Source organism: Mauremys mutica, chromosome 16 (assembly GCF_020497125.1).
Source record: "Mauremys mutica isolate MM-2020 ecotype Southern chromosome 16, ASM2049712v1, whole genome shotgun sequence".
Lineage (NCBI taxonomy): Eukaryota > Metazoa > Chordata > Testudines > Geoemydidae > Mauremys > Mauremys mutica.
The window spans coordinates 4,096,916-4,124,622 of NC_059087.1; the positions used below are offsets into that span (position 1 = coordinate 4,096,916).

Consider the following 27,707-nt stretch of genomic DNA (forward strand, 5'->3'; position numbering starts at 1 on the left):
TTTAAAGTCAAAGAATGTTCCCCCCCGCATCTTTTATTTTCATTTCATTACTATTCAGTGCCTTGTACTCACAGTGCGCTGTGTATAGCCATTAATATACCAGACATGAAGAATGACTCGAAGACTTCTGTCTACTATCGACACTAACTGGCCAGAAAGAAAGCTGGGTGAATGAGGTTTCCAGCTAAGCAACCTCATCTAGTACTATGTTGAGTCAAGTAAAGAGAATGTGTTGCCAGCCTTGTTCTTGCTGTGTTCAGAGCACACACTCGCTCTGTCCACTTAGTCTCTGGTGCATCAGGGTGAAGTCAAACTGTGCTGCCTCATGTGGGCAAAGCTGGTTCCAGACCATACTGCCACATTTGCCAGTCTGCAGTTTGTGCATTACTCCTGGTTAGTGCCATGAAGTGCCCATTGATCCCTACTCAACCGCTTTTGTTTTTGCTCAAAGTCTTTCCTGGATGGTTAAGATCTTAACTTTACTTAACTTACTGGGTAAGACAAAGCTATTTTGCATGTTAGAGAATTTCATCGTTTGGGTTAACCAGATTTATGAAATTTAGTATTAGTAACTAGAATCTACATCAATTGGAATGTTACAGCAACAGAATGGAATCTAGAGTTAGCTACAGTTGAATATTAAACTTTAGTTTAAAAAAAACCCCAAAGTGCTGAAATGATGCAGGTGAACTCAAATCATAACAGTCTTATGGCAGCAGGAAGCTTTCAGCTGGAAGATGTCAGTGCTGATCTCATCCAGTGGGTTCCTTTCTGGTATGAGCAAAGATAGTGATAAGCAAAGCAGGAATTCCTGTTCACCATTAGGACTTTGTTCTGGTTGACACCTGTGATAAAAGGAAGGCATTATTAGCTACTTTATTCCAGTGCAGACATTCCAGCCTTGGTGAGAAGGGTGTGGAAGAACTCCTTTAGTGCAGCCACTTCAGACTATCAAAGTCATGTGGCACTTCAGTGCCAGGAAGCACATTATGCTGCATACACCTCTGGGGAAAGCAAAGTGATGCACCCAGGTGCTTGAGTTATGGCTGAAAACCCACTGGCACCCAGAGACAGTTACTTCTCATGGAGAAAAGACAGACATACCTACTGCCATCTTTCAGCTTTAAATTAAGTTGAAGTGTTGCTTAACATGCTGGCATCATTGCCTGTGAAACAGCTTCTAAGAGAGACTCCTACCTTTCACTATATAGGGTTAATTTGCTACCTGGTGCCCATGAGACATTTGGGCTGGTGGAGGAAAAGTTCCCTTCACTCTGGCTTGTCAGTCAGTCTTCCTGCTCTTCTCTACCCAAATGCTAGCAAGAGGGTGGAAGAAACTCCCTAGTGAGAGGCAGGATTTATCCACCAGTCTCTAGAGACTTGATAGTGCCTTAAAGACATGGTTATGCCAATGGAACCATGAGGTTCTTGCTTTCTCAGGGAAAGCAGGTAAAGTTTGCTTATTTCTTCCTAACCACCAAAGTCACAAACTCTGCCTGGGACCTGAAAGTCCAGCTGTGTTTGTAGGCTCACACATTGCCACCATAGAGGAAGATTCTGCAGTCGAGTCTGATGAACAAATCTGTTGCTGCAGAAGCCAGAAGAAAATCTAACTCTCCCTCCATTGCCAGGCTGGCTCTGCAGGGCTAACAGGAGGAAGCAAGAGTAAGAATGTGTAACTAAGGTGAATAGGCAGGACTCAGGATACACAGAGTGGAGATCTATTGAGTAAGACGAAGCATAGTCATTTATCCGACCCCAACACTAATGCACAGACAACGAGAGGAAGTGATTGGTCCTGTTTTCCAAATGAACAGAGCAGTCTCTGCTCACTTACACCACTCATGTGAAAAGCATTAGTGTCAGATGTAACTTAGAATTCTAGTTCTAGAATCAGGCCTTACCACTGTTAGGTGTCCATTTTTGGCTTTATAGATCTGAGGCTCCTGCCCAGTTGTGAAAGCTATCATCCCTGCTTTCCCAGAACTGATGTGAAACTGGAGGCTGCAAGTACACAAATGTATATTACTTGTTACGTGCTTTCCTTACAATAGCTTTACTCTAAGATCCTCTTTGGTTCTGTTCCCCAGGCAGATCTCATTAAGTTAAAGTTCAAAACCCCTCAGACAGATAAATTCTCTGAACAATTGCACATGTGCAACCAAGCCAGAACAGCAGTTTGATTACTAGAACACCCTAACTAATGAAGGAAAGAAAAAAATAAGCATGCTAAATTAGGGAGCCTGGCTGGACTGAACAAACCTAAATGCTGTATTACAGTAACCGAATCAGAAGGAAGATAAAGAGCAGGAAAACGTATCTTTTGCAGTCCATTGGTTTCAGTCTAGGATTGATATACATCACCTCCCTGTCTCCTGAAAGCCCACAAGGCCTAAATACATACTGAGCTAGTAGCATTAGTCAGATGTTATCTGGAAGAAACTGCCTCTGCTCAGTGTTTAGTGTCTCCAGAACCTGCTCCTGTCTAGTTGAGAGCGGCATTTTTCTGGAGTGATCTGGCTGGCATATTGTCTAGCCATTCGGTCAGCACAGCTCAGTTTAAAGAAAACCCAACCATTAAGCTGCTGGCAGTTTAAGGCTCCTCCATGATCTTGTCTTTGCAGTATGTTTGATCAAAATGAATAGGGTATCACCCAGATGACTACACGACAGTCAAACAACTCAGACTTGTTCCCATGGCAGGAAACAGTTTGAAAAATATTGCATTTTAAAGTTATGAAATTAAAACGCTCTTTTATAAGTAAAACTGACACAGCTGATTATCCAGCTACACAGACATGCTGGAACCCATATTTACTACGGAGACATATTCACAATAGCACTAATACACTATAGTCCACTTGTAAATAGTGCTGCATCTGTTCAACCTGCTTCACCTACATTAACTAAGTCTGCAAAGAAGTCACTACCACAGCTACTGCTGGGGAAATGTTCTGTGAAACAATTACCTGAAAACTAGCTCCAAGCTCTGGATTACTCTCCTAATGAGCTTAAGGGACAAATCCTGCCCTTTGACAACGTAAGCACATTGCATTGTTAGGTAGGTGTGGACTGCTAGGTCAAAAGATTTTTGGCTGACTAAATGAGAGAGCTCAGTGCCACATAATCCTTTCATAAGATGTAGCCTGAATGGCAACATAGGTGCTTACCTTCCCTGAACAACTTGGACAGCGTTCTGCTTATTGGCCAGCATGCAGAGCTTTGTGACGGTCTCAAAGATGTGCTCACACTGAAGGATCACGTCTCCCTGAAAGCAGAAATGGGGACAAAATAATTCAACATTCTTAGGCACAAGGGCAAAGAGCTTTTCATCTCAGACCAGCAGTGAAGCTAGACAACATTTTGTAAACGTAGGGAAATACTTTCCCAGTGGCCTAGCAGTGGCATCAGAGAAACGTCTGACACTTTTTAATGATAGGTAACAGTTTATGGTATTTTTTCCCCCCTCTCAAACCAGTGATCCTGTATAAGGAAGTTTGTGAAAAGCTGCCCCTAGTGCATTTGGTATTTATAGCAAGTTGGTTGTTTCATGTGAAAACGTTCCACCTTTGCCTGGCTCACTAGGAGCTTTCTGATAGTTTACCTTCTGTTTGTTGTCCTCAGGAACGTGGATGACCAAGAGCCCATCATTCAGATTGCTGGTAGAAACACCTTAAAAAAGAGCCCAAAAAACCACAATCGTCATCCTGGGTGAAGGTTGGTGGTTTTGTTTACAATATCAGGGCCCCCAAGCTGTGGCTTGTGTGGAGAAAAGGACAGTACACTGAATTTGTACCTTTTCAAGTATGAGGAAAACCTTCTCTCCCACTTACCAGATCCCAGAAACCTTTGCTCCAACAGCAGCTGAGAAATAAGCATCAATGCCAATTCCTGGACATTATTCTTGCATTGCTTCCTATTAGTTTTTCCTATTTTAATTCCTAACATACTGAAACAGCTAATTTTGAAAATATTCTGTATTATCTAGCCATAATCAAGGATTTTTTTTATGTGTAACCCCATCACCTCCAACAAATTCCACTATCTTGCCAGAATGGGGTATTAAAAAAAGCACACACTTTGAATGTGCAGCCATGCCTTTCCAAATTATGCCGGTTTCATGGCCATATGCATAAACTTATTTCCTCTGAAGAATCTAGTACGCTAATCCCTTTTGCCTCATGTACTGTTTGCTGTAATTAACAGATATAGTTCCCCAACCTCGAATAAAAATTTGCATGCAGTACATATACAGATACAGACTGCTACACTACTACAGAAATTAGTGGTTTTATAAATAGAAAGGATTTGTGCAATTAGTGGAGTGACCTGACATTTGTTCCTCAGATGAGGTCTGGTTTTGAGGTCATTTAATAAGATTCCTCTCCAAGAGAGCCTTGTTAGTTACAGTAATGGAGAATCAAGGGAGTTCTCTCAAACAAGAGTAGCGATATATAGTTCCCCCCCCCACCCCCCCGAGTAATTCAGCCCAGAACGGAATGAACCCTTTAGACAATAGTAAGACTTAAAGGAAAAAATCCCGGTAGAGTACGGTTGTTTAGAAAAGTGTCTAGTTTCTGAAACTCAGGCACATGGTCACACTGCATTAGCTGATGAATTGTGGTCATCCTTCAGCGAGTCAGCAGGAAACAAGTGAAGGAATAACCCTCCGTGCTTGAGAGCATCTTTTTACAAACCACCAAGAAGTGTAAAGGATTTAATCATTAAGTTAAATAGCAGGTGAGGGGGTTGGAAACCTAGAGGGGAGGAGGAATTAGCAAGGGGGTAAGACCTCTTTCTCTTCACATTCTGCCCCTTTGCCAAGACCTTGATGACCTCTGCAAGAGAAGAAGAACTAGCACTGACTTACATGTTACCTTTCAGAGTCGCATAGTCTATTTTCTGTTTGATCTTGGCCATTTCCACCACATAAGCTGCTGACTGGCTCAGAACAAGTTGCCGTTCTCGTGCTTTAAACCCATTCCTGTCGTATTTTACAACTGGCGTCCCATACTGAAACGACATGTGAATGTTAGCAGCTCCCAGCGAGGTTAGGCTCCAGTTGGAGACAACTCAGGAAGCAGGCAACATTGGCCTGAAATTCTGGGAACTATAGCATAAGACAAGATTTAGGGTGTTATTGCCTTCTCCTGCTTAGAATACTCTGGAAATAGATAGAACTGGTTTCATTAAGCTGTGAAATTGGGGGTGGGAGGTTTTGCTGTGAGTGGGGGCAGATCATGAGATTTGGGAAACAGTTTATTCTGTACCTTTTGTATGGCCCTCCAGCTTTATGGGATAACATAATGGGCACTATATGCATCTGCAGTTTAACTGTCAGTTATGTGCTGGCAGAGGCAAAACAATAATGGGACATTAAGTTGTTGGGCTTCCATCATTCAGCCATCATAGAAAAGGAAAGCAGCACTGAATTCCCTGTCAACCACTCACTCCATCTACAGGATTCTCAAAACAGAATCAATCTGAGCCTGAAGATGCTGTTAATGTGTTAGGTCAATAAGCCCCATAAGAACTCCCCACACGCATGAGCAGATCAATTAACTATTCCCCCACCATGAAGGCTTAAAAAGAACCTCTACACTATAAATACATTTTGTGTTTCTTCAGCTTCCTAGATACGTACATACTCAAAAGCAGCACAAGGATGGTCTTTAAAGTTAAACTCATATAACCCAGAGATGGGTCTGGCCAGTGTGAAAATATTTGGCTACACTGGTTATTTGATTGCATGTACCATCCTTTAGAATTGGCTGTGACACTGTTTTGAAGTCACAAGGTTAACGTTGGCACGTTTACAAGTCTTGGCAGTGACCTGGTTAAGAGGGAGGGGGACGACAGTGAGATGTTGCTGATAAGATGTTCAATCACAGATGTCTCCTCCTTACCTTGACCTTCTCACCACGAATTAGTTGCAGTACTTTGGGGTTTACGTCTTTCTCACCTAAGAAGCAAACCAGAAACACGTACCACACAGTATGTAAGTGTATGCAGTGCCACCGTGTCCATCAGAATTGATCCAGCCTCTGCATTCGCTATTTTAATCTCATTAAGCTTCATCCACATGCGAACTCTGAATGTTCCATGATTTTATGGCCTCACTTACAGGGACTCCTGAAACTGTTGCTGCGAAATATTTGTCCCAAAATGTTAAGATTCATTTACTGAGTAAGGACATTTTATATTGATCTGTCTCTTGCCCCATTGATCTCATAGGGGTACATCCTCAGCTTGGATAGGACTAGCTCCCATTGATACTTCTCCAGTCCAGCTCTCCTTTCTCTAGAGAGAGCTAGGTGAGGCTCCTCAGAAAGCATCCCATTAATAAGCAAAACCTTCATCTCCCAACGCAACCGAAACACACTAAATCTGTGTGTATTTGAAAGGTCTCCTCTAACGGATTGTCTTTAGGTGTCAGTCCATAATAAGCCACAGGACACTGGAATCCAGAGCTCAGTCAGCAGAAAACACTTCCTACAGGACTTAACTGGATAGTCCTCACTCAGGCAAAGCTTCCACAGACCTCAGGATCTGTTGCTCAGTATATTAAATGGGACTACATTGAGTAAGGCACACAGGAGTGAAGTTAGTTGTTGTATACTCACTTAGCCTGGTGTCTGCAAAGGGCTGGCTTATGCTCTGCAGGTAGCCATCCTTCTTCCCTCTGAAAATGGCACTCGCTACTACTTTTTGCTGCAACTATTAAAAAGAAAAACAAACAAAACAATCTTTTTATATTCCCAGGAGAGTTTCCCACTAGCCAGATTAGAGCCTGAGTGAAGGGTGTCACTCTTAGAGCAGGGTTCCTGCGATTTGTGCATTAGCTGTAAAGCTGCATTTCTCCCACTATGTTTAGTTTATTCCTGTGCTGCTACTGCAAGGATTTAGTAAACAACCAGGTTTTTTTATATAAACACTGTTCATCTGAAAAGCGATGGGAAACAGTCCCATTCATATTACACAGGTCTCCGCTCAGGCAATGGGAAGAATAGTACCTGTGTATTTAAAATACCCCACAACAGAAGGTCAGGGCCATCACCCTCACAGAAAAGCATGAATATTTGTTTTCCTGTGGCAAAGGGGAGAAGGAATCATTGGTTGGGCTAGCATAAAATGCAAAGTTAATTACCTTTTATAGCTTTTGCTTTGTACCACTCACTAAAGAAAAGGACACTTATCTGATGGAATGTCTTACCACATCCCTTCATGAACACACACAGACTCCATATATTACCTGGGCCTTCTTCTCAGCTGAAATCCCTTGACAATATTGTCGCACTAGGTTCCTCATGCAGATTTTCTTCAGCATCTCAGCGGTCTGCAGAAAATAATAGAATGTATTTCCAATGTAAACATGCACCAGGTGTCCAGACGTAACTGGTGTGGAGCTGAACTGGCAGCATGGACTGAATTTGTGAAATTTAGTCTCAGCTTGGACACCAATTCCATGTCTGACTTTGGTACAAGTCAACCTGTCCCTCAGGTTCCCTCCCTCTTCCCTGCCCAATAAAATGGTTTACTCTAGGGAGAGATGGTTCGTGTTTGTGCAGTGCTTTGGAAATGCTGTACATTAGGTGAATGCAGAGTAGTATTTCTGAAGCTGAAGTGATCCAAGATGTTTATCGAGGAAATGGGAGTTTCATAGAAGAACAGACGCTGTTTCTATAAAAATGACAGTTCAGAATCTCAGACACATGGTTCAAGAATCTGATATAGTCTGACAACCCTGTACCAAGGATTAGAAGGCCAATAAAAATGTGAACAACTGTTCTAAATTTAGTATTCTCTTGGGGATGATCTGAACTGTTCATCCAATTCTTACCCCAAGCAAGGCCATACCTCTCAGCCTGCCAAGCCCCAGCTGTGAGATATAATGTGTGACAGAGATTCAAGAGGGGACACAAATTATTCATGCTGCAAGTTTAAAATGCTGTGGGGTTAGTTCTACTGCAACATGGGGTTGCCAACAGTCCCTTATTACAAGGGGAGACATCCCTTATTTTTTCCAATCTCTCTACAACAAGCAGGGGTGGCTCTAGCTTTTTTGCCACCCCACGCACAGCAGTCAGGCAGCCTTCGGCGGCTTGCCTGTGGGGAGGTCCGCCGGTCCTGCAGCTTCGGTGTACCCACCGCCGAATTGCTGCCAAATCCATGGGATTGGAGACCTCCCACAGGCAAACCGCCGAACGCAGCCTCACTGCCGCCCTTACAGGGACCGGCAGGGCACCCGCCATGGCTTGCCACCCCAGGCACGTGCTTGGAACGCTGGTGCCTGGAGCCGCTGCTGACAACAAGATCAGAGTTGCTGAGTGCTGCAAAAAAGAAATACTAAGCATTACATTTGCCAGGGGTATTAATAATATCAGGAGGTGGTAGATGCAGGTCCTAAGAAGAGTCCCTTATTTTTGTAATACATCGTTGGCAACCCTAAGTAACTGATCTCAGTGTAATGAGCGTGCATTTCTGAGGTGAACAATTTTCAACAATAAAATTAGGGCAACATTGGAAGCGAAGTGAGCAGCTTCTCTCGGGACACTTGAGTGCAGTTCGCTGCAGGCTGAGCGCGGAGCTGGAGGGAGTCACTTCACTGTGTTAGAAGGGAAGTTTATACAAACAAGCAGTGCCTTGAAACTGTATCACTATATCACAAACCCCGTCCTCACCTCTTCCAAGATAGCAGGAGGCTTGAGCCAGTTCTTGTCCAAGACGTTTTTGGGAACATGGTCTCGGAGCTTCGTGAGATAGGTGTACTGCACAAAGTTTATAAACTCATCGTTTTCTGGGCAAAGAGGATTTTTTCGATTGATGAAGCCTTTTATAAACCTACAGGAAAGATCCTAATCAGAACTCTTGCTTACAAATGGAATTCAGAGAGTAATGGGAGCGGAAGGCAAGTCAGGTTAGAAAATTCATGCCAACAACTGCTTAGTACAATTCATAGAAAGCACTGCAACCAACCAATCTCCTTAGCAGAGAACCTCAGATTTACAATATGCTAAACACTAAAAGACTAGTCCACTCGACACCCAAACTCCATTTTATGGAAGCCATTAATTTTTAATGCACCAATAAATTGTGCTTGCAAGTTTAAGAGAAGATCAGATCTATGACCTTCTGCTCTTAGATTCCAAAGCACTATTTTAAAAAAGTCAGGCAAGAGTCAGGTTTAAAGACATGGAGAGTGAGCAACTTCTAGAGATTTGGTCTGAGGATCACCCATGAAGTCTGGACACTCATTCAAAACACAAGAATCTACCTGGCCTATGAAAGTGGACCACAAAGTTCATGAGAAGGGGCTTGAGATTTCTGGTCAAGCCAGAAATAACCATTTGAAGATGGTCGAGGTAAGAGCAACATTTGCAAAGGGGTAAGGAGTGGCAGATGAGAAACGGGCATGAAGTAGGTATTTGCCATAGGCACCTACGGGCTGGACAAGAGTAGACTTATACTTGCTAGGTACCCCTCTGGGATCACCCCACCTGTGCCCCAGTACCCATTGTCTTCCCCCCCCCCCCCCCCCCACACACACACCTTTCACCTTCCCACGGTGGAACCTACCTTTTGATGGTCTCAACAGCCCACATTCTTCTCTTGGCCTCTTTGCGTGCCAGCGCCCCTCTCCAGCAGGCCTCGAGCTTAATAGCTGCAAGAGTCAGCCACACTGAAAGGTTACACTTAGAAATATTTATAGTCCCTTTGCTGTCAAATCCTGCTAATCCCCTGCTGATTTGGAAGTCAGGAAGAGTTTCCTTAGTAAAGGGTACGAATGCTTCAGGCCTCTCCTAGAGTACCATACATCTCCCTGGATCCAGCACTGTGTGTTACAGTGGCTCTGTTGACAGGGATGTGGGGATATTGGGGACCTAAACTTCAGAGCAACACCAGGCCCAATGTCCTCAATGACAATAAGGCCAGCATGGTGCTTGATGTATGCAGTTAAACAAATGTTTACACCTGCTCTTATTGTTAGTGTCCTTTGAGAGTACAGCTGTCCTTGTAACACACTTGGATAGAAACAGGACAAGCCAGCGAGGTCGTTGGAACAGAACGACTAGCAAACCAAAGAAAATCATCTCTCCTGGAGCATCCAGACATTCCCAGTGCTGTAGCATCCAGTTATGTTCCATCCCTAGAGCAGAGGGTACTACGCTTACACAGCATTGATCACCTCTATGGTACTGGGATGGGACGCACACATGCGCGGTAGGAAACAGGGTCACACAGGCTAGTGGAGTAATGAAGAAACTGGCTGACTATCTCGAATGCTGCTGCCAGCCACGGTTATTTGGCAGCTAAAGACAAGTCACCCATCCCTAGATAGGGTGAGTATAGTGCAGATGCAGTTGCTTGCAGGGAAGTGGTATCCTCGACCTGCAGACTTACAAACTCATGTTGGAAAACTCAGTACTAAGGAATGATCAAACGTACCTGCTTCCTTCTGTTTCTTGTATTCTCTCTTCCCTAAGCAGCCTTTGTATCTGGCCTGTATTCTCGTAACTGAAAATAAAACACATTTCTTGGTACTATGGAGTCGCAGCAGTTTGAGATGGCCTTCCAATTTCACAAGGAAAAGGCATCCAATTCAATCAGCCTTAAAATATCTGATAGGGTCAGCTCTAAGAAGGAATGGGTGGGGAGTTTCTGTGAGGACAATCAAAGCATGCAGGTTCTGCATGGGGCACAATGGCATTGGCAAAAAGAAGAACACAAGAATAGCCATATTGGAAGAAGTGGGGTCCACCTACTCCATTAACCTGTCTCCAACAGCAGCTAGTACCAGATGTCTCTCAGGCAGGTGCAAGAAACCCTGTAACTGCCAATTAAGAGATCACCTACCTAGAAGGGAAGTTGTTTCTTGCCCTCAGGCAGACAGTGCTTGGCACAGAAGGATGTCTCCCCAGCATCTCCATGGGGTGCAACTCCTCCAGGAGAGGGGGTGAAGCATCCACAGGTGCTCTGAGTGAATTCCACAGGGCTGATGTAACAGAACTGTAATGTGAATTTTTGTTCTGACCCTGCACAGTCTGCTTATTTCTATTCCTCTTCAGCAATCTCTTCAACCCCCACAGGGCCCTGCAGACTATGAATCTCACCTCACATCTTGGACTATAGCTTCAGATGCACCAATAACTGGCTATTCCTAACTACGCAGGCTTGGTCTGCTCTTTGTTCGGTCCATCTCCGAATGCTTTGTTATACGCCACTGCATTTCTACGCCATTGCCGTGCATGGTAAGCTTCCTTTACATGACTGGTTCTTGTAGGTGGCACTATTCAGAAGTGTTAGTGTGTGCTCGTGAACAGTTGCATTTCAGTGCCGGCAAAGCAATTCCCATTATGCATTTAAGATCTTCCTGGATGAACATTCAGGAACGTAAATGACATTAGACTGGGTTCTTTTTATACGTGTATTAGAACACTGCACTAATCATGGCAAATCTTTGTTATGTGGCATTCTCCAGAAGTTGGAAGCAGTAAGCCATGTTTAAGCAGCAGAGGTTTCCCAGCACATGCATTTTAGCATCTACATTTACACAGACAGTTAACCCAGCTGTTATGCTGCATCCACAGAAGCTAAAGAGGTGCCCAACTAGCAATTTGTGTGTGCAAACTCAGTATTGCATGTGCAATCATGGTACCTGCACACACAAATACCAAAGACCTCAAGCCTCCCTAGAATCAGTCAGACCTGAAATCCTTACCCCGTTCCTGTAACTTCCATCTCCTGAAAGCCCGATAATTGCTTCCAGTGATGATGTGTTTCTGGCATCTATTATTTTTCTCACAAACAAATGAAGAATGCTCATAAAGGACATACATTTTTCTTTTCATTATTCAGATGAAAAAGGTTATTAGGCTCTGCATGATAAAAAGGCAATTGGAACTGTACCTAGCAGGTGTTTGCTGTATTCAAATGCATCTTCTGTGGCAAACAGAGTCCTCGGGAAACGAATGAATATTTTCGTTCTAAGAGAGAACACAGCCTATTAGTCAAGATCCTCCATTGCAACAGTTTTAGCCAGGTCAGGATACTGCTCCTTTTATCTGGTGTAACACACTGTGGCAAGAGAAAAGATCATTTACCTTCCTAGTTTGTATTCTTCAGGTTTGTACCCAATGTGCTTTATGAGCCTCTCCACACCATCAGCTGCTGGTCCATGCCAATGAGGCCAAGTAGCCGGGCACAGGGACTTGTATCTAGAAAGATCAGTGATGGAGCACATCAACAAGACTAGACTTCGTTTGAAAGAAAGAGCAAAGAGGCCAACAAGTAGATTAAAGTGGATGCAGATGATTACAGCAGATGAAGATTAGATATGTTCAGCACAACAGCAGTGCCTAAGACAGCTTCTTTCTTGCACTGATTCCGCCTTAAATTCTGTAAATCCAAGACATTGAGCTAAAGTTTTTAGGCCTAGTCACTTAAATCCATACTGAGGGTCCCCAGAACAGTAGCCTAATTCTGAGGTGCTGAGCACAGCAGCATCTGAAAGCCCTTACACACAGAAAATGACCAGCAATCTGCTGACACTTGGGCATCCCTGCACACAGGAGACCTGAGCTTTGATGTGACATTGGACTCCAAGGCAGAGGGATCCTTTTGTATCTTAAGAAACCTGACCTCACTGAGCCTTCACATTTTTAGGAGTAGCAACCTTTTGAGGGAACTCTGTTTACCTTTGCAAGAAGAGTTCATACTTTCGCCGGTATGCAAAGCCAGCTCGCCTCACCCGCAAGTGCTCCATCAACCCCAAGTACTTCACCTGGTGTCTTATCAGGACGTCATCGAACTTTCCTGTAGTGAATGGATTACAGAGTGAACAGGAATCACTTGCAAGTTCTCTCAGTGGCATCACTCACTCACTATTCCATATACCAGGATAGGCAGCACTTCAGCGGGGCATACCATGGCAGGCTGGTGAAGTGTGATCACAGCATGGTAAGTCCACTGAGTGTCTTCTGAACAAGTCAGTATGTGTTTTACAGCCCCCATTACTATTTACTCTGAGCGGCTCGCAATCTTCACTGTAGTTCTGCTCACAACCCCCGTGTGAGAGGCTGTGACTCCCCCACTTCGCAGATTGTGAGCTGAAGCAGAGGGGCCAAGGGTAAAATTTTCATCGGTGCTTAAGTCACACTTTCAAAGGTGATTTGGAGTAAAATTTTTAAATGCACCTAAGTGAGCTCTCCAAGCCTGTGGAGAATGAACGAAGTGAACCCTGCCCTTGGCTACCACCCTAACCACTGAACAATCCTCTCCCTGATCCTTGCACGCTGGCACCAGCCTGGCCCTCTGTGCTCCCGCCTCAGCTGCAAGCCTTGGTTCGGGGCCCACTACCATTGCTACCCACCTTTCATTCAGCTGCGTGCACTTGGCAGCCCATGCTCCGTGGTAGGCTAGTGACACGCTTCTCAGGGTACCCAGGACCGGGAATCACCTTGTTACCCCTCACCCCACCTCCAGCAATAAGGAGACTTGCTTGGGCTTACCTGGGTGTCAGCTCCCTGATACTACCACCCAAACCATCTCCTCAGGCCCCCTTTAACCCTGCAGGTTAATAGGTGCACCCCACTCCTTGAGCCCCTTTGAAGCATTCCCCAGTAATATTCAGCTCCTTGTCCACTGAGCACTCACAGATCTACCAGGTTTGCTATCCCCAAGGGGACAGTGCACAGACCAACCCCATAGGATCAAATTCAGGGTCAGCTCCTGGTAGAATACCACAGCACCGAGTTATATTAATAGGGAAAACAGCTGTAAGTTTGTCAACACCAAATTAAGATTTAAGAGACAACGAATAAGGAGAACAGAAACAGCAAGGTGACGTACAAAACAAACTCAGTTGATGCTCTAGAAAGCATGTTAAGACAGGAGGTTTGTCTCCGAGGAAGCCTGTCTATCTCAGACGTCCCTTACAGCGCCTCCAGCCACAGTAGGTAGAGATCCTGTTTTCATGAATGGAAATCGCACTGCCTGATTACTTCCTCAGGTGCAAAAGAACCTACTCCTTATATTCCCCAGAGTTCACTGTCTGCCCCCAGAGACAGGTCAACCCGCTGTAGCTCATTCTCCAGTGTGCGCCTTTCTGGCTGACTCAGGATGTAAATAGGGCTTCCATTATGTTGCCTTACAATGCTTAAATCTACATTTTGACAGATGCCCATCTTACCTCCTGCCTTCTTTGATTGGAACCAACTTTAAAAACGTATTTTTGGTACATACACAACTCCTTAAATATTGTCTGTACACACATTTCACATTGATATTAATAACCAGCATGACCCTGGCTTTCATTTAAGCCCTCACAGGATATTCTTTATCCATAAAGACCATGAAAGCAGTGTGCTAGGTGTAAGGTGTTTGTCAGGAACTGCTGTTAGAGAAGTCGACCCTTTGGCAGCTGGCACCCATGGGCCCGTGTGTCAACTGGTCATTAGACCAGGGCTTGAAACAAGGACACACAGGTGAACATGGAGGTGGTGGATGGGCCCTGGCTGGTACAGGCAAGGTCTTAGTCTGGTAAACTGGTACAGCTGCCCGAAGAATTTGGGAAGCACCAGATGTGCTATTACTTCAAGTGAAGGTGCTTCAGCAAGGAGTGCTGGCTTTTTGAAACATTAAATGGATAGTGAATGGTCTTCCCCTCACACAACTTCAAGAATATTTGCTTTCTCTTGCCATGTAAGAGTTTCACGCTGTAGCTCTTTGCACTTCGATAGTGCTTTTCCAAAGTGCCTAAATGTTAATTAAGCCTCACTATACTAGTGTGAGATAAGCATGTCCATTTTGTAGGTCAGGAAGCAGGCACACAACGTGACTTAGCTCAAAAGCTAAGTCATGGAGAGTGGGACCAAGAATAGAAGCAGAAATCATGACTCCCATTGCCCCCATCACCACACCACCTCCCCTCCAAAAGCTAGAGCCTGACTTCAGGTCTCCCGCTCTAACCAGTGGCGCCCCTCTCCTGCTCGCTTCTGGTTAGAAATTAGGCAGATTGATAAATGTACCATATCAAGGCATTAAGCAGACCAGGAAGCAGCTATGGCCTGAAAACCTTGAGGAGAATGGGTCTATTCTGAGAAGTGCAGTATACGGGTAATGGGGTTTTCTGCTAGTAAGAAGCAGAAAATGTTCTCCTGCATTCCCTGTCACCAGGAAAGAGGATTCTTGCAGTATGCTGGGGGTACTTTAGCCATGTTTGAAGATTAGCCTACCAAGTGCTGGCTGCATAGGGGTGACTGCCGGCAGCCCGCATGGCACGCCTTGATGAATTCTAAGGGCTGGGCTGTCTAGCAGAAGAAAAAGCACAGACTAAGTAGCAGCTCCTATGTGATATAGGAAGTATGCGTAGCTGGGTAGTGAATAAGCAGCGCTAAAGTTCAGCGGCCAGAACCAGGGGGACCCACTTTCATTGACGTTTGGCCTTTCATTGTGAAGTGTTCCACGTCTGCTCCCTTACTGCATCTGGCGGCACCCAGGTGTTGGACTCGGTGGGGTTTTTAAGGAGTTACACCATACACCACCAATGCCACGATAACAAGGACATCCCTTACCAGGCTCTTTGCCCTCGTTGGGTTTAATACACCGGATGTAAGACGGCTCCTTGGACATCAGGATTTCTATTAGGCTAGCCAGGCTGTTTTTGAACTGGGTTGCAACCTGTACAAACAATGAAGCTCTCTGTTAATGATACAGCGAAGACAGTGCAGTTACTGAAGTCAACAGTAGAGCCCTTCTCCAGTCCTTGAGTTGTAGGTTGAATTAAAATACATGTTTCCAAAATCCTTCAGTGAGGTGGGAACACATTTGAATACACCTCTACCCTGATATAACACGAATTTGGCTATAACGCAGTAAAGCAGCGCTTCGGGGAGGGGGCTGCACACTTCAGCGGATCAAAGCAAGTTCGATATAACACGGTTTCTCCTATAACGCAGTAAGATTGTTTGGCTCCCAAGGACAGCGTTATATCGGGGTAGAGGTGTATGAGAATTCTGGAGGGTTTTCCTTAAACCAACCACCCTCGGAATCTGCCAAGCAGAGACATGTGTCAGGCAACCCTCAGGAATTGGACAATCTTTATTTACCATGGAAAGCACCCAGCACAGTTTCGGGTGCTGAATAAACCACAAGCGCCACTGAGGAGATGCATCACACTCCTTACTGAGATCTAAGCAGCAGTATTGCATTTTTTTCCCTCCCCTTCAAGACTGCCTCAGTATTGCTCTATTGAGGAATTCCACTGAAGTCAAGAATTAGCTCAGGAAGAGGCCTAATCCCTCTTCCTGCCAAGGTAGTTTGGAAGTTAGTTTGCTCTTCTTTATGGGTTTGTATGTAAGGGATGAAACTCACAGTCTCAGGCCGTCTCCTGTTGTCTAGCTCAGATGGAAGAAAACATTCTTTAATTATGCCATTTTTAGACTTGCACAGTACCTGAAACAGAGGAGTGCAAGGGTAAAGTAAATGGGCACACTACTCCCACAGGCTGCTGCTGAAGAAGCGAACAAATGAGGCTGCATAGACAAGAGCTTTCCAGAACACCGCATGACCTGTAATGGCCATTGAAATGCTTGAAACTGTGTAAAAGCAACTCCGATACTTAAACTAAAGATCAGTCACAAAAAATCCTTCTGAAAAGCCAATTCCAGTGATTCAATAGCATCTTACCTCTTTTAGGTTTCTATACAGGAGATCGTTATTCTTCTCTAGGAATCCTGAAAAGAAAGTTTTAAGAAACAAACGTTTTGAAGAAAATTAAAGGAGAATTAGGAGGTTCTTGATGAATTTGCCGCTTTTGCCCCTCACACATTACATCTTGAGAGCTGGTCAGAACATTTTCAGCAAAATTTCATTTCAAAGCCAAAGACGGAGGCACGCTCTATCGCCTGCTGGTTGGGGTACCTACCTGCGATGTAGAAGACCCAAAATTCGAGTCCCAGCTCTGCCTGATCCAGAGTGATCTGGGATGAAAAACTCTGCTCTGAATCAACCAGAGCAAGGCCTTAGACCTACATGTCCTACCTCCCAGACCACTGCACTACCCAGCAGGTTATAGAGTGCAAGTCTCTCACCCACCACACCTCCAAGCTCAGGTATGGATCCAAAGTGGACATTTTAGCACACGTTGGTTCAAAGGGTTTTGTTTTAGTGAAGAACGAAAAAATGTTGACACTTCAGAAGTTGCCACAAAATAGAACTGTCATCCTCCAGATGCTCTAAATCCAAATGGTCACTTCCCAAATCAGCCATGAGCAGGGAAGTCTCCATCTTGCAAGGACAGTTCAACTTCTATTAGGCATTACCAAGGCAGACCAGCCAAGCTAAGTGGCTATTTGACCAGATATAATCTTTGCCTGCAACTGTTACGCAGCTGTGTGCCAAATAAAATGTAAATCTGAAATAAAGAATTCATTCTTTGAGCTGACCCTTCTATGTGAAAGTCTCATTGCAACCAGGAGCAGAAAAAGACCACCACCTTTAAGAACTGGTCTTTAGAACAGACATTTGATTCATAGATCACAACACTCACGGCACATAGGAACCAACATATGGAAGTGCCACTGCAACAGTTAGTGATGCTAGATTCTACACAAGGAACAAGCATTGTGCTCAAGTTAAAGAAACCCGAAGTGCACACAGAGGCCAGTGAAAGCTATTTGTATTGTTTAGACGATACAATTGTCTGAAGCAGCTTAGTGACTGAAGCTCTAGAACTATAAATTTCGCTGTACTCAGACCTTGCAGCTGAACCAGAAGATAGGACAGATTCTCAGCTGTTATGATTGGGGTAGCTCCATTGATTTCAAGAGCTGTGTGTCATTTACATCAGCTAAGAATCTGGCCCAGAGTATTCACCCAACAATTTCCTATTAGCAACTAGCAATCAAGGCCCTGATCTTATGAATACCTATGCAGACAGCTTTGTTTGCATGAGTAGTCCTATTGGCTTATGTGTGAGTGAAGTTACTCATGTGTGAAAGTGAAATTACTCACACAGCTTGACCCCAAGTGTTCAATTTAGCCTCTCCCTGGATATGCTTTCATGTCAGCAGAGCCGTCCTTGGGGTGGGGTGAATCAGGGTGACTGTTCTGGGCCCTGCGCTTTGGGGGGCCCTACGCTTTGACATCACTGGGTCAGATGCAATACTTCGCATGCACCCATCACAGCATGCGTGTGTTGCTCGGGAGGGTTCAGGGATCCCGGGAGCTGATCAGGGCTGGGGGATCCCGGTGGTGATCTGTGGGAGGATCCTGGCAGCGGTTCTCAGGTTTGCCCTGCCGTGCTGGAGGCAGCGGCGATTATCCCTGCGCAGGTTCCATGCAGGCATTCCATGGGCCGGGACCTCCCAGCCTCATCTAGCAGGGGTCAGTGCTGCCCTCCTCAGGTCCCCAGACCAGCCTGCTGGCAGCAGGGTCACGGGAAGGCCCTGGGAGCCTGTGACAGGCCCCTTCACGGCTGGTTATTTCTGTGCGGGGCAGGTCCAGCTTGCCAGGCCCTGGCCCATGAGCTCCCCGTGGTGGGTGCAGAGCGGCTCAGAGACTGGCCCCCAGCTAGAGGGTCCATGCACAGGTCAGTTCTGGGGTGGGACTGCCTCATGGAGAGTTTTAATTATGTGAACTTCGTTATAATTATACACAAGAATGACAATGTAACAACTACCTTTTAATTATACAGCTGGGTGCTATCAATATTTAACCTGCAGCTGCCCTTGAAGTTCACTGTAACCAGATTTCACCTGTATAAAAAAAAAATGTTAAGGGGGGGCCCATACAGGCAGATTTGTCCCCGGCCCCGCATGTCAGTTTCAACCATGTCTATATAGATTTTCCCATATTTCTGAAAAGTGAGTTGCATGAATTAAATCTTCAAACAACTGAATTTTTCTATCAAATTTAGACTTGGGGATTTGAGATAGTCCAAATAAGACCGAAAAAGGAAAGGCAGAGTGCCCTTTAAGGGCAAGCATATTTCAGAATCGTTTTCTAATCAGGTGCTGGAGGTGGAGGATTTGCCACCACCCGCCTAAGTGCTGCAAGTTAAAGCACATGTCACAGGGAGAACCGTTAGAATGTCCTTCAAGAATGCAGGCTTGTCTCGTCCACACTCACCTACTACACAGTAAGTGACCTCCCCTGCATAGTGAAGGAGACGGAAATCCACCCAGTCAATTGATTTTCGTGTCTTTTGATCTGCAAGCTTGCGGCTACAGAAAGAAAAGCAAGAAGCCAAATAGTTTCTTCAGCTCCTGGGAATGGTGGAATCAACCATACTAAGAACAGTTTGTTGCAAAAACAGAAACTGACATCAAGTTAGGCTCTTATTAGCATGAATCTGATTGCAGGGTTGGGGCCTATATAGACATTTCTCAAATTGGTCAGAAGCCATCTAACAACGAAGAGCCAATTTCAACAGAAATGGTTCAAGTACTGTCATGGTAGTTCCCATAATCTTATGCGGCCTGCTATATGCTTGTTAGAAAAGGCCATTCATTCAGGATACCCTTTACACCTTGCAGAAGACATTTAAATGTTCAGATATTTTTATTAGCTTTGTCTATGTGGCCGGGATAAGGATGGCAGCTGGCTTCTGCCTTATTTCAGTTTGAAAAGACACCCCAAAATTTTACACTAAACAGGCAAAAAACACAGTTAATGGTGTTTCATGAATAGCAGATACCTAATGCAAAGAGGACACCACTGAAACTTTGAAACAGTGAATGTTTAGTATTTCTGGGAACTACTATAATAAATATTTAATAATGGCAAGATTCCATTTGTGACTGAAGTGCATTCACACTGATGTTGCCCTCCAACATGCATTGCCTTTTTTAAAAATGGAGTAGTTCTAGCAATTCTCTCTGAAGATCTTAATATCCTACTCTCTTTGAGGCTAAGGAACAGATAGGTAGCGGGCATATTAGTTACTGACTCTCCACCAGGAATTGTCCTGAGCGTCACACAGCCAGAAGTAACATTTCAGAACCTTGATTCTGTGAACTGCTGGCTACTCACTAGTTTTTGGTTAGCCTTCTCTTATGGACACCCAGGTAGGGACCCTGTCTTCACCTGCATTTGTACAGCACCTACCACAACAGAGTCCTGGCACTAGGCACTGGAGCAAAAGAAATATTTACTAAAGTGATACTTGTTGGGAAGAATCTAGCAGGGGCACACATCTCATGGAGATGGGCTCTTTGGAGAAGTTTGTATCTGGCTCCAAATCCAAGCTCTGCAAGCTGGGCTCATCTCCAGGGCTCAGTTCTGCCTAGTGCTAAGTACCTTCAGCTCTCACTGACTTTGATGCAAGTTGAAGCTATTTGTCATCTCACAGAATTGGTCCCTGATTTGGATATAAAATACACATAGAAGGATGGATAAACTGGGCTTAAATATTGGCAAGCTACTGATACAGGGAAGACAGGAATTCCCTCCTCTCACATACCACAGATTATATTCGAACAATCAGAGGGGTAGCCGTGTTTGCTGCTTTTACAGATCCAGACTAAGAGTTCTGTGGCACCTTATAGACTAACAAACGTATTGAACATGAGGGTATTCACCCACAAAAGCTCATGCTCCAATACGTTTGTTAGTCTATAAGGTGCCACAGAACTCTTTGCCGCTATTCTAATAATGTCATTTACCATAGTGGTAGGTTGTGGGCAGCTTGCTAGACTGGAACTTTTCTTTGGTATAAAACAGGACCTCAGAACAGAACACTGGAAACCCTAGGGAAAGTTTCCTCTACAGTAGGTTACAGAGCATAAGTGCATACGTCAGGAAGTGGGCATGATCTCCTACTTTCTCTTCCAACTTTTCCAGGAAGCTTAAATCAGTTGCTTCACCAGGCCGTAAACATTCTTCATCCTTAAAGAAGAAACATTGCAGCATCTTAATCTGACCTTACTCCCTCCTGATGGCAGATTTGAACATGATTTACTGACCCAGGATTTGCCAAAATAATTTTCTGTAATCTGTATAAAGTGTATAAATCCCCTCAGAGACCCCCACATTGTTTAGAGAGTGGTCATTTATACATTTGGGATTTGTGGTTACCTATTGATTTTAGGGCTTTCTAATAGCATCCATCACTGTAATTACCCAAGTGCTGATGTATAGAGAAGCTAGCCTAGTTTTCAGAAGGTTTATAAACCCACAATCCCATTACATTTCAATGAAAGCGGCAGATTCTCAGCCCCTAGGAACAGTCTCAGCATATAATATCAAAGTATAGAGAAACATTTGCAACAAAATGCCTTGTTTCAGCAAGGTAAGTCTAGGGAGGTGGTGTGTATTATAAATGTATTTATCTCTATCATGATTTAACTAAATGTACCATATTAATGCACATTTAACTTTGAATGCCACTAAAATCTGGGCAGTGGACACACCTTCCCTCGTTCAAATAAGAGTGCAGCTGTTAAAGAAATGCCAAGTAACTTTTTTCAGAACACAAACTGTCATCTCATGACTGTTTAACTTAGTACAGTCTAGTTACAAGATAACGTCATGGTAATTACTTGTAACTTAACTACAGCCATTACCACGAGAAACTAGAATGAAAGTTTTCAGTTTATAAACTATTCCATTTCATACAAAACATCTATATGCTTCCTTGTAAAATTCATAACTCAGGTTTACAAGACTATTGTTATGCAGAGAATTCTACATTCTCTGCAAGTGTGTGCCTCTCTCCTTGTCTGTCTCAGTCAGTTTCACAAGAAGGTGGCAGGGTGGAAGAAATGGATCTCATTTGGCACTGAGACCCAGGAATACATAGATAAAGGCTAGATATTCTTGGTCAACATTGATTACAGCTTCTAAGAGTCCAAAAGCCTCCAAACCTACTGGATTCTCATCTCTTCTACCTGAGAACCACCCCCCACCCACCCAATGATGATCTGTATAGAAGAGTATCAGAGGGGTAGCCGTGTTAGTCTGGTTCTGTAGAAGCAGCAAAGAATCCTGTGGCACCTTATAGACTAACAGACGTTTTGCAGCATGAACTTTCGTGGGTGCCACAGGATTCTTTGCTGCTGTATAGAAGAGTTCTGCTTGCACATGTACTTAATTAGAATGGGAATACCAGCATTAAGCTTCAAGAATCATGATACTCCTGCCCTTCATTACAGTACATTAATCACTCAGCTTCTGTATCCATGTGATAAACTCTCCACTCCTCTGTCTACAAGTCAGCAAGCCATGGGGGTCAAAGCACAATGCATCACTGTTGAATTACATGCATCTTTACAAATCTTACCTTTCTTGGGTTTTGTATTACCAAGTTTAAAGCCCCCACCCCATTTATCCCAAAGAGGAGGGGAAGGCTGCTCTGAACTCTAGTTCTTGCAGACAGTGCCCTTAGTGATGTTGACAGGCTAGAAAGCTTAATTCGAGCAGCCCCTGCATCCAATGCAGGATGGTGACTGCTGTAATTTGGGGGTTTGGAGGCTAGAGATAAGTAAACAGGGGGAAGAACAAGGAGAAAAATCTCAGAGCACAGCTCAGAAAAAAGTATAAGTTGCTCAAACCTTACTTTGGTGTTCTGTGGTGTTTTCAGACTCTGTAACCTAGTATTCTACCCAACCCTTTTAATAGTAAAGGCCTGATGACAGAACTTGAGCATCCATATATTTACATCCTGGGTACTGTAGAGTTCTTAACGTATTGAGAAAGCAATAGTAGTATGGGAATCACTGCACAATAAGGCAGACATTTTGTTCTTACCAGTATGGAGATTATTCCTTTGTGTTTCTCTTCAACCAAGTCACAGATGATCTTGTTGTTGAAATATGGAATTGGCTCCCACTGGGATTAGAAAGGGAAAAGTGATTTTAAAGAATTCAGAGACCTTTACCTACTCCAACCTGAAATAATTCCAAGTTAGGATTTAAGGTTTTGTTGGAGAGGTTCTTGATCCAGCCACTCCTCAATATCTTCCCCGTTTAAGCAGCCTGGGCAGAATTATCTTAATCTCTCCATTACTACACTGCGACCCTTCAGTCTCTTCTGTTGAAACACACTCAGCTACATCTTTTGTTGTTAGTATGTCTTTATCCAATGCACAGTTAACCTGTGGAACTTGTTGCCAGGGGATGTTGTGAAGGCCAAAAGTATAACTGGGCTCAAAAAAAGTAGTTTATAGAGGATAGGTCCTTCAATGGCTATTAGCCAACATGGTCAGGGATGCAACCCATGCCCCATGTGTCCCTAAACCTCTGACTTCTAGAAGCTGGGACTGGATGACAGGGAACGGATCACTTGATAATTGTTCTGTTCATTCCCTCTGAAGCAACTGGTGCCTGACACTGTTGGAATACAGTACACCAGACTAGATGGACCAATGGTCTGACCCTGCATGGCCATTCTTACGTTACAAGGATCTTCTTTATTTCTACAAAGGCATTTCATTGCAGAGTCTGTTTCTGGCCAAGAGTCCTAGTTCTGCCACATTCTCCTTCAAAGCATACAAATTAACTCAGCCAGAATGATTGAACGCGATAGAAAAGGTACAACTAGGAGTAATGGGATCACAGTAGGGAAGGGGGAAAGCGAGGCCAAGTATAGCAAGAGCTTCCGGTGAGTTCTATTACATAGCAGAGGGGTTCTCAGCTGGAAGTTAACCAGGCATTCAGAGGTCATGACTATCCCTCACATCCCATGTTACCAAATGGGAGGAGGGTCTGTGGGAGAGGGCCCCCAGGAAAGAAGAGGTTGGAGGCTGTGCTCTCTGTAGCTCTCAAAGGGAAGCATTCTTTAAAAAAACGTGACAATATGAAAATATACCATCGATGATAATCCTGCACTAACTGAAGGGAACAGAATGGGTGGGACCACTATGCCTTTTCCATCTCAAATGTCAATGGTATTTCAACTATAATGGCAAGTTTTAAAAAGCACTATTAATGCCTTGGTGAGTAAGAGTAAGTTTGCTGTGCAGTGATGTTCCCAAGAGAACAAGACAGGGAAAAGCAATGAGAGTTACCTCTATGCCTTCCATCTCATATTCCTCCTGTTCTGCCTTCAGAGTCATTTCGATTAAGAGCTGCTGGAGCTTTTCATTGCAGTAATTAATGCAGAACTGTTCAAAACTTTTGAAAAATAAAATAAGCAAGAATAAGGATGTGCATTAAAGGAAAACTTTCTAGCTGCCTTCTTGGTTTGTAGGGAAAGAAGTGTAAAAAGAGAATTCCTATTATAACCCTTCTCCCCATCAGGGGCGGCTCCAGGCCCCAGCACGCCAAGCGCGTGCTTGGGGCGACAAGCCACAGGGGGCGCTCTGCCAGTCGCTGGGAGGGCGGCAGGCGGCTCCGGTGGACCTCCCGCAGGCGTCCCTGCGGAGGGTCCGCTGGTCCCGCGGCTCCGGTGGAGCATCCGCAGGCACGCCTGCGGGAGGTCCACTGGAGCCGCGGGACCAGCGGACCCTCCACAGGCACGTCTGCAGGAGGTCCACCGGAGCTGTGGGACCGGCGACCGGCAGAGCGCCCCCCGCGGTGCGCCGCCCTGCTTGGAGTGGCGAAATGGCTAGAGCCGCCCCTGCTCCCCATGACAGAAGATGAGCCCACGAAATAGCTGAGATAGCTATAGTTTTGTTTTCCCACTAGGACTATATTTTAATAGAAAAAGCCCATATCCCATTTCAAGAGTGGCTACCTACCAGTGTAGATGTTTAACAAGAACTGGAGAATCAGTCTGGATAAAATACACCACTCCTCCCGCCCCACCCACCGCCCCTAAAACTTCTGCTTGAAACTCAAACCAAATGAGAGAGCTTTGATAAAGTTCAGCTAACTCCACCCTCTACCTTCCCCAAACACATCCGCACACTGTCATCTGAGCTGCAATTCCAGAGGGAAGTACCAACATTCTTCCCAGAAGGGCTGTTTGAGAGACTCCCAGCCCATTTTTGCTGACACAGCAAGCTCAGGGCAGCAGACTAACGGTGGAATGTTTCTGAACTAAACTGCCACGTTGTCACCCATCACTAACTTCCTTCCCAACAGCCTTATAATTGAACATATGACGACAGAATAAGCGTTACAGGGCAATGAGTTTTGTTTGGCTAGAAGGTGGTAGTTGTTGCATCCTTCTGTCTCTCTAGAGGCTTTGAAAGTTGCCCCCCCACAAGATGATGGCCCACTCCAATATTACATGCACAAGTTCTTCCATATGATTCTGGACTTTTAACACAATCGGCCAACTAGAGCAAAGAAATGAGTTAAGACCTTCACTGTGCTTCACTTAGCCAGTTACGCCTACATACTGCAACACATGTCACAGATTAGGTACAGCTCAGAGCTGATGAAGGGAGCTGGGACTCGACTTCCTTGCTTTTCTGGGGTAAGCCAAAGCCTGAGCCCTAATGGCCATGCATTGCTTTGGAAGCAGACCCACATTAGTGCACGCACAGTTTGAGCTAGCTTCAGTGGCACTTACCTGTTTGTATCAAACACTTCAAACCCATAGATGTCAAGCAGCCCAATCACCGTTTTCCTCGTGAGGTCCTGCCAAAGATACCATTAAATGCTCCATGAGGAAAAGATGATTTCTGTAACTGGTGCGATTGCTCTGCATCATTCATGTGGTTCCCTTCACCTAGATTTTCATCTCTCATTTGTTCCCACTCTGCCTCTGACCAGGGAGATTCATTACAGGGACAGTGTCATTACCGCATGGGTCCCTCTAGCAGGCAATTCTGCAGCTGAACTGACCAGATATTTTGGTGAGCAAGCCAAGACCGATCTAAATATTCTTCGTGGAGGTTGGGCATAGAGGTAGGAGAGAATGTGGAATAAATCTTCCAATGGCTTCATCCTCTTATAGACACTGGCAGGATGGCCGTCACATATTTGTTCCAGACAACCACTGCCTTCTATATTCGGGTAGGACACGGGATCCCATGCTGGGGACTCCTGGTTGCTCCTAGCTCTGTGAATGTTTGTAGTCTCTCCAACTCAAAGCCTAATGTTAACTCTCAGACCGGGTTTCTCAGCTGATAGTACAACACACACCCTGGTGCACAGCTACTGTAGATGCAGAGAGGAATCCCAAGATTAAATCATTAATGGGGGAAATCTAGCCAATCCCCATTTTCCACCATTAAAAACTACGTATCTGGGATAATAAAAACAGCTCCATGCATGGCTGCCCGGTGGCTTACCAAACCAAAAGCAAAGACCTCCTTCAACCAGTCTGGAAGGACACTTCTCTCTTAAGCACAGATATCAAGGCTACTTTCCATACAAGTTTTGTCACCATTTGGAAAACATTTTTCTTGTCTTCTAGAAAGCTTAGTTTTATGCTAAACTCCCCTTGTTTTTGCACCAGCATTACAGACCAAATAGCATGTTAGTTTGCTGCCACATATCCACCAGGAGAAGCACATACCATAGTTTGGATAGGTCCTACAAAAGCAGTGATTTTTTTCTTATCCGCTATAAAGTGATCATGTATAGATCTGTATTTACTTCCAATCAGGATGGACAATTTTAAAGTAGGTCATGCATTGGCCAAACTGCTTGACAATGTATCTTATTTGTATCGAATACTAAAAACACCCCAACAACCAAGCAGAACATGAATCTCCAGCTCACAGTGGTTTGAATCCCTGAACTCAACTAGCAGACTTAGTAATGTGGTGTTTTCCACCAGATATTTCGTCTCATTCTGAAAGCACTATCCATTCACTGAATGAGACAGTACTCGTCTGTAGAGCATAGTGTTAGCTAGAAGGGAACCAACCTTGTTGGCTAAAGATCCATTAATTTTGTTGACTAGCCAAGTAAAAGTCCGTCCATAAATCGCCTTAGCTGCTGCATCCCGAGCACAGAATGCCAAGTCTATGTTCAGGGGACTTAGGACCTTAAAAAAAAAAGCAGGTAAAAATACTCAAGATAACTCAAAGTCAGTAATCTCTAACTCATTTCATGCTCATGGATTAGAGAGCAGGCTACCATCTGACAGTCTCCATTTCACACTGAAGCGTGAGCAAGCATTCTGCCTTCAGATCAAAACTGAAGCCAACCACAGCTCCAGGTACCCGTCCATAGGTAGCACCTGAGGCTGGTGTGACTACTGCTCTAGCACCCCAGCTATGAGACCGCTTGTTGGGTCCTAGTGCCCAACTTCTAGACCCAGCTGCACACATCCTAACCTGTAGCAGAGTTTAGACTGGTCCAGTCTCACAATGATGAGATGGATTTGAAGTCAAAGAGGTTTTGAAATAAAGTGAGATATTCCACATATCTTTTTGGTCAGAAGGTGCAAGACAATAGCTACAAATTTCCTAGCATTAACCTTCAGGCTACAGGAGAGGAGTCACTGACAGCATAGTGGATGAATAAAAATAAGGATTTAGCCCCATTTTACCCCCTAATTTGGGGGCAAACATTCATCTATATACGAGCTAAATGATGTACACCAGATATAAGGGGGAAATGGGCATACACTATCAGGATTGATTAGGAGGCTGCATTTTAGGACTCTGCCAAATTTCAAGGGAAAACTCTGATAGCTTTCAAACAAACACAAAATGTTACAAGCAGACATTTTATACAAATACTCCCATCTGCATATGAAGCCAAAATTTTTCAAGAAGCACTTTACAGACTACACAAATGAAGATAATTTGGCTCAGACCTGTGGCTGTGTGTAAACCTTCCTTGCTCCTGGCTTTTTTCAATCACTCA

General features: G+C 44.4%; 1 protein-coding gene across 5 annotated transcripts in view; it reads right to left on the bottom strand.

Moving 5' to 3' along the window:
- Window positions 1-27,707, bottom strand: part of MYO1H (myosin IH) — a 53,601-nt gene continuing 25,894 nt past the window's right edge. For 4 of the 5 annotated variants that reach the window (XM_044990399.1, XM_044990402.1, XM_044990400.1 and 1 more), the window contains 23 exons: window positions 26,761-26,880; window positions 25,456-25,523; window positions 24,005-24,110; window positions 22,747-22,827; window positions 20,795-20,886; window positions 19,129-19,223; window positions 16,687-16,733; window positions 16,372-16,452; window positions 15,573-15,678; window positions 12,696-12,813; window positions 12,102-12,215; window positions 11,908-11,984; window positions 10,447-10,515; window positions 9,577-9,661; window positions 8,682-8,841; window positions 7,253-7,336; window positions 6,624-6,717; window positions 5,907-5,962; window positions 4,878-5,013; window positions 3,605-3,672; window positions 3,171-3,268; window positions 1,905-2,004; window positions 1-845 (listed from right to left, as the gene is read on the bottom strand). In XM_044990399.1, coding sequence (XP_044846334.1) covers window positions 822-845; window positions 1,905-2,004; window positions 3,171-3,268; window positions 3,605-3,672; window positions 4,878-5,013; window positions 5,907-5,962; window positions 6,624-6,717; window positions 7,253-7,336; window positions 8,682-8,841; window positions 9,577-9,661; window positions 10,447-10,515; window positions 11,908-11,984; window positions 12,102-12,215; window positions 12,696-12,813; window positions 15,573-15,678; window positions 16,372-16,452; window positions 16,687-16,733; window positions 19,129-19,223; window positions 20,795-20,886; window positions 22,747-22,827; window positions 24,005-24,110; window positions 25,456-25,523; window positions 26,761-26,880 — 2,079 coding nt within the window. In that variant the 3' untranslated portion in view covers window positions 1-821. Of the gene's footprint in view, window positions 846-1,904; window positions 2,005-3,170; window positions 3,269-3,604; window positions 3,673-4,870; window positions 5,014-5,906; window positions 5,963-6,623; window positions 6,718-7,252; window positions 7,337-8,681; window positions 8,842-9,576; window positions 9,662-10,446; window positions 10,516-11,907; window positions 11,985-12,101; window positions 12,216-12,695; window positions 12,814-15,572; window positions 15,679-16,371; window positions 16,453-16,686; window positions 16,734-19,128; window positions 19,224-20,794; window positions 20,887-22,746; window positions 22,828-24,004; window positions 24,111-25,455; window positions 25,524-26,760; window positions 26,881-27,707 lie in introns of those variants that run through there. The other variant, XM_044990403.1, reaches the window with a different exon arrangement.